The 6000-nt window shown below is 49.5% G+C and overlaps 1 protein-coding gene across 1 annotated transcript in view; it reads right to left on the reverse strand.

Moving 5' to 3' along the window:
• The window catches only part of ADCY2 (adenylate cyclase 2), a 460851-nt gene extending 455149 nt beyond the window's left edge, over positions 1-5702 (reverse strand). Inside the window, exon 1 of the mRNA XM_052659207.1 lies at positions 5493-5702. Coding sequence (XP_052515167.1) covers positions 5493-5702 — 210 coding nt within the window. The remainder of the gene's footprint in view (positions 1-5492) is intronic.
• Positions 5703-6000: the final 298 nt, after the last annotated feature.

Genomic DNA, 6000 nt, shown 5'->3' on the forward strand with positions numbered 1-6000 from the left:
CTGATGCTGGGAAAGACTGAAGGCAGGAGGAGAAGGGGGTGACAGAGGATGAGATGGTTGGATGGCATCACCAACTCTTGGATTTAAGCAAAGTCCAAGAGATAGTGGAGGACAGTGGAGCCTGTCATTCTGCAGTCCATGAGGTCACAAAGAGTCGGACTGACATGACTGAGCAGCTGAACCACAACAACAAGGATGGATGAGCTTTGCAGGCATCTGATACAGATAGGAATGCCCAGCACAGGACAGACTGCTGAAGCGTGAGGAGAGCTTGAACTTGGACACGCGGCCTAGGGAGGAGAAGACTTCCAGGTGAGGGGACACGTTGGATGCACTAGAGGATACAGAGCAAAGCTAGAGAGGACCAGCTGCAGATGGAGCCCAGGCTGACCGACCACCCAGAGCAGAGAGGCCAGTGGCAGCAGGTTAAAGATGAGCCGCTTCAGGACGGAATACCACCCGGGGGGATGCCCACCCCAGTGCTGGTCCCAGCGGACACTCCATCAACATCACTGAAGAAAGAATGAGCGGATGGTCCGGTGGATGGTGCTGATGCCAACACTGAGTTACAGGCAGAACCAGAGTACCCTGGAGCAGGAAACGGCAGCCCACTCCAGTATTCTTGCCTGGAGAATCCCAGGTACACGGGAGCCTGGCGGGCTGCAGTCCAAGGGGTCACAGAGTCAGACCTGATGGATGGACTGAGCACACAAGCCGCACAGCCACACTGAATATCCAAAGGATGCTTGCAAGTCTTTTCCTGCTGGGCCTGTAAACTGCAACCAATGCTTCCGCAGAAAATGACAGTTTTTCGTTGTCTTTTGTTTATACCACAGCAAAGTTATAATTAAAATGACTTATTGAATTACTGGTTGTGATTACAAATACCTGCCAAGTAAGTCTCCTGCATGGATAGAGAAATTCACAGAAAGATGTACCTTTAGCTTCCTCCACTCCAATTCCTGAGAGCATGCACTTTTCCCTCCCCATCCCCCAGCCCCAGCCCCAGAATGCTTAGACTGGAGAAAATACACAGAGAATTTCCTACTCCTCAGAGGAGATGTCAGACATGTTCATCTGCCTTCTCCAGCCTTCCACTCCCCAAGAAAGGGGTGAAAGACTGACTTTCTTGTCAAAAGATTCTTGATTCTTCCACCCACTGGGGGCGCTGAAATAGTCCCTGCAATCATAAAACTATTTCCCTTTACAATGACTGGTTTCATTTATTTGCTTTGGAAAAATTAAGGTTCTTTCTCCATGTACAGAGAAAAGAAACACTCTGATATATCTGCCCTGAGAAAAAACACCTGATGCTGGGAAAACTGACATGTCATAAAGTACTTGTGGTCATCGCTGGAAAGAGCTGGCACAGTCAGTCACAGTAAAAGCAAGAGGGTAGATCATAGTCTGAAAAATCATAGGTATTACATATTTAATAAAAGCTTATTTGATTTCAGTACTAAAAAATAGACCCAAAAAATCAGTTTTATTGCAATATCTGACTATTTTAAATGTATAGGAATGAAATTTTTCCAGTTGAAATACTGACCACCCCAATCATAAATTTTAGCCAAAACAAATCTGGCCGGAGCTAGCTGGTATTTGACAAACTAAAAAAATATGTCAACCTTTCCTAACTATGACAGGCAAATTTTGAGAAAAGTTGGCTGCTCTGGACATAATAAATGAGAGAGGATTTAATTCTGAGATGAGTTTGTCATGCATTTAGTAATAAGAACCAGTCCTGGACAATGAAGTTAACTCATATGACTTAGAACATAAAAGTTTGGTCTCATTAGTTCCAGGGTCTCTGATGCCAGGGGGCAATTTAATTTTGTTCAGCATGCCCATAGTATCGTCAAAAACTTTCACCATAAGCAAAAAGAAAGTATTTTTCATTTTATTAAATATGATATTAAAATTCAAGTCATGGTATCATATGTGCTACTGGTTTCATGTCTTGATATTTCTTAACAAATATGAGGTTAAACCTATTTAACAGCTTTTTATGTAAAAAAAAAAAAGCTGTTAAGCGAGATGGTAAAGTTTCAATTCAGGATTTACTTTTACAGTATAATAAAAATACTTTGCAGATTACTTTAACTTCATGATCAATGATGCAAAACTATGCGTTGACCATAGATTGAAATTAAGTGAGAGAGGTTTGTGAATAATGTCAATTACAGGAACATAATTAGGGAGCTGAAGCTCCAATCCTTTGGTCACCTGATGCCAAGAGCCGACTCACTGGAAAAGACTCTGATGCTGGGAAAGATTGAGGGCAGGAGGCGAAGGGGACGACAGAGGATGAGACGGTTGGATGGCATCACCGACTCAATGGACATGAGTTTGAGTAAACTCTGGGATATATGAAGGATAGGGAAGCCAAGAGTTGGACACAACTAAGCGACTGAACTGCAACAACAAAGGGGAATATAAAGTCAAGACAAAGCTTACTTTTTTTAAAAGATGTATTTCCAGTCACTTCACGCAAAAGCAATTACATATTGCAAGAAAAATCACCATGTATTCAGATGATGTTAGGATCATTTTGTGATCCAAATGTTCCAGGAGACCATGGATGTGCATTAAGTAAGTTGCCAGACATTTCCTACTACAAGAACTGGTGGAAGTCTAATGGAAATCAAAATCAGGCAGATTCATAGGAAAGAAGGAATCTGTCCAAGATTACAGGCAGCAAAAATAGATCTGCTGAGCTCCTGAATTACATCAGAGCCTAGCAATTCTAGTAAAGGTGGAAACCTGGGCCTACCCCCAAGCAGCTATTTCTGTCTCCCGAGGTAGATCTCTGGGAAGCCACACTCTGGTCATTCTGAGAAATGAACTCACCCCAACCCCTGTGCGCATGGGCCTATGTTACTGCTGCACTGCCTTCCAAAGCTCCTGACCTTGAATGGCAGGGATAGAGAATACGGTTTTGCAAAGTGAAACTGCTATTTACGTTATTACTAAAAGCAAAATAGAAATGAGCTGTCCAGACCTCAGAATCAATCCAGTCCTTCTGAAGGTCAAGTTTCAGAGGACAGGATCCATTCCTCCCTGGTGTTTCCCAATTCCCACCCAGCCCAGCAGCCCCAGCTCCCGCTTGAAGGTCACCTTTCCACCAGACCCCATTATCCTTCCTGACTGTGGAACATTTCTGCACAGCTCATCACCTAGAGGGGTTTACAAAGAGCAGACATGACCGAGCATGGTTTAGGCAGAGCAGAGAACAGAATCCATTCCATCGTCTCTGGACCTCCCCCTGGGCTACAGCCACGCCAAGGGAAGTGCTTGCTTTCTGCTTTAAGTGATTTTGCTGAATGCCTAGACTGTGGGAATGATCGATTTACCAAGAAAAATAAAGATGCCTGAGCAAACTTTTCAAAAAGATGCCATTCCAAAATTTGTTCCCCGTGAAACAGAATGTAAAGCAACTGGATGCATTAAGTGCATGCTACGTCATTTCAGCCGTGTCCAACTCTCTGCAACCCTGTGGACGGCACCCTGCCAGGCTCCTCTGTCCATGGGATTTCCCAGGGAAGCATACGGGAGTGGGTTGCCTTTCCTCCTCCAGGGGCTCTTCCCCATCCAGGGACTGAACACACGTCTCTTACGTCTCCTACACTGGCAGGGTTCCTTACCACTAGTGCCACCTGGAAACCCTAAAGGAAGTGAGTAGAGAAACCAAAGATCAAAGGCAGATAAGAGAAGGGAGCTTCCAGCTGACTGCACTGAATCTCTCAGGGCGCAGCGATGCGTTCAAGCTACATCAAGGTTTAAGAAGTTAGAGATCCCTATCATAGCAAAGTGGTGTGTGTCAGGGAGGCACGAACTTCACACTTGTCTTTAAATATATTAATGGCGCTATAAATAGGCCATCACCTGCTCCTCCTCTTCCATTTAGAAGAGAACCAGCCAGAACGCTTTGAATTACAGATTCGCCAGAATCACAAGCAGCAATGTCCTGGCAGAACAGATTTGCAGAGGAAGAGGGACGTGTTTTCTCCCCTGCAGGAATGGTAATGAACAGGAGATGCCTTCAGAGACTCTGCTTGCCAAGGAGACGGAGCAGAAGTCTCTCCTCAAGTCCTCCTTGGCCCTAAAAAGTGGTGAGAAGAGGAAAAAAAAAAAATGCCATTCCAGGAAGCAGTGCAGGCTGGCAAGAAGATTGTGAAGACTGCCCTGAACTCACACCCAGAATGCAGAATGAAGGTGCTCTCTGTTCTGTGTTGCATAATATAAGACCCAGTTATGATCGGTGGCATCCGTGATCTTCTGCTTTCTATTTTTTTTTTCCCTTATTTTGTTGAATTCCATGAGAAGACAACACCTTTGACAATTGTGGGGAGAAGGCAAACTTCATCTTTTAAAGAACCATGACGATAACAAGTTTTCCCATGCATAATATCTGAGCACCATCTGGCTCAGGATATGAGGAATAAATTGCCAAAAACCAAGGACAGCGATTCTGCACGCAGTGGTGAAATAAAGGCACACACCCACGCCTTTGCTCCGCGGACAGAAATATAGGTGCATGTTTATATTCCATGCTAAAAAGACAGCATTCCTCCCAGACGTCCCCAGATCAACCACTGACCAAAAATATCTCACTGATTAATCAATGGTTGGCACCCGAGCTGCACAGACACATCACAGGCGGTGCAAAAGTTTGAACCACACCAACACAAAGATCAGTAACAGGAAGTTTACCGCCATCTACAGATTTCCTCTCACTGCTTAAGGGAGTGAGCCAAAGGCTCCTGCTTGAAAAATACAAATTGGCAAAACTGACATCAGCTGTAGAGTTGCACTGCGGTCCCAGCGATGAAACCCAGTTGAGTAACCTGTACCAAACAGCAGGCACGATACACGACCCCCCTAGAAATAGGAAGGTGACAGTCCACCAATGCTTGTGACTTAGACACTCAAAGGATGCAGGCTCACAACAGGTCAACACCCCCACCTCTCTGCCTATGGGACTAAACCTGCCAGATTTAAAGGCGAAGATGGATAATAAATACTTGTCTTTCTTTTTTTTCTTTTTTTTTTTTTCCTCGTCGTTCACCACTTTCCCGAGGCAGGATTTCTACAGACTTAAATGAAGTCCGATCCAAACTAAAATGCCATCTCGGGAACCGGGCAGCGGCCTCGCCAAGAGAGGCGCGGTGCTGATTCGGATGAGACCCGCTGGAGCGGATGCCGCGCGGAAAGCGCAGCGAGTTCGCCGGCGGGCGCACAGAGATGGAGAACGCACGCCGCGGCGGTCCACCTGGTCCACACACCCCGGCAACTTTTATTTTGGGGTAGAACCTCCCAAGGAAAACTTTTCTCCTGCCCGCAGGGCTCGCTCGAGCCGGGCCGGCCGCGGGCGGGCCGAGAGGGGCCGAGAGCCGCCCGGGCCGAGGGGCAGCCCTCCGGGCTGGAGGCCCCCGGGCCGGGTCCTTCCCTCGCCTCCCGGGGCCCCGGGGGCGCGCGGAGAGGACACTCACCAGGCGGAGCGCGAAGAAGACGGCGAGCAGGGCGAGGCAGGCGCCCATGACGATGAGCAGCAGGAAGACGATGAGCGGGTGCTGCTGGCTCATGCGGTAGTAGGACTCGTAGAGCCAGTCCCGGGACCGCTGCAGCCCGTCTCCGCCGCCCGCCGCCGCCTCGGCGCGGTCCCGCAGGTAGCGGCGCCGCCGCATCGCCTCCTGCCACATCGGGGCGGCTCGCGGGGCGCCCGCCGAGCGCGCCCGGCCCGGGCTCCGCCGCCCGCCGGCGTGCCACCCGCGCGCCTCCTCGGCCGGCCCGGGCTGCCCGCGCTCCGAGCTGCGCGCAGGGGCCTCCGGCGCGGGCGGAGCTCGGCGCCCCGGGGCTGGGCGGCGGCCTCGGGGGCAGCTCCCGGCGGCGCCGCTGCCGCCAGCGCGCGGGAGGGGGCGGGCGCGACAGGGGCGCTCGGCCCGCCTCTGCCCCCACCCCGCGCGGCGCAGCCCGGGCCTCCACCCGCCGCCGCAGCCG

This window comes from Budorcas taxicolor, chromosome 20 (genome assembly GCF_023091745.1).
Source record: "Budorcas taxicolor isolate Tak-1 chromosome 20, Takin1.1, whole genome shotgun sequence".
In the NCBI taxonomy this organism is placed as follows: domain Eukaryota; kingdom Metazoa; phylum Chordata; class Mammalia; order Artiodactyla; family Bovidae; genus Budorcas; species Budorcas taxicolor.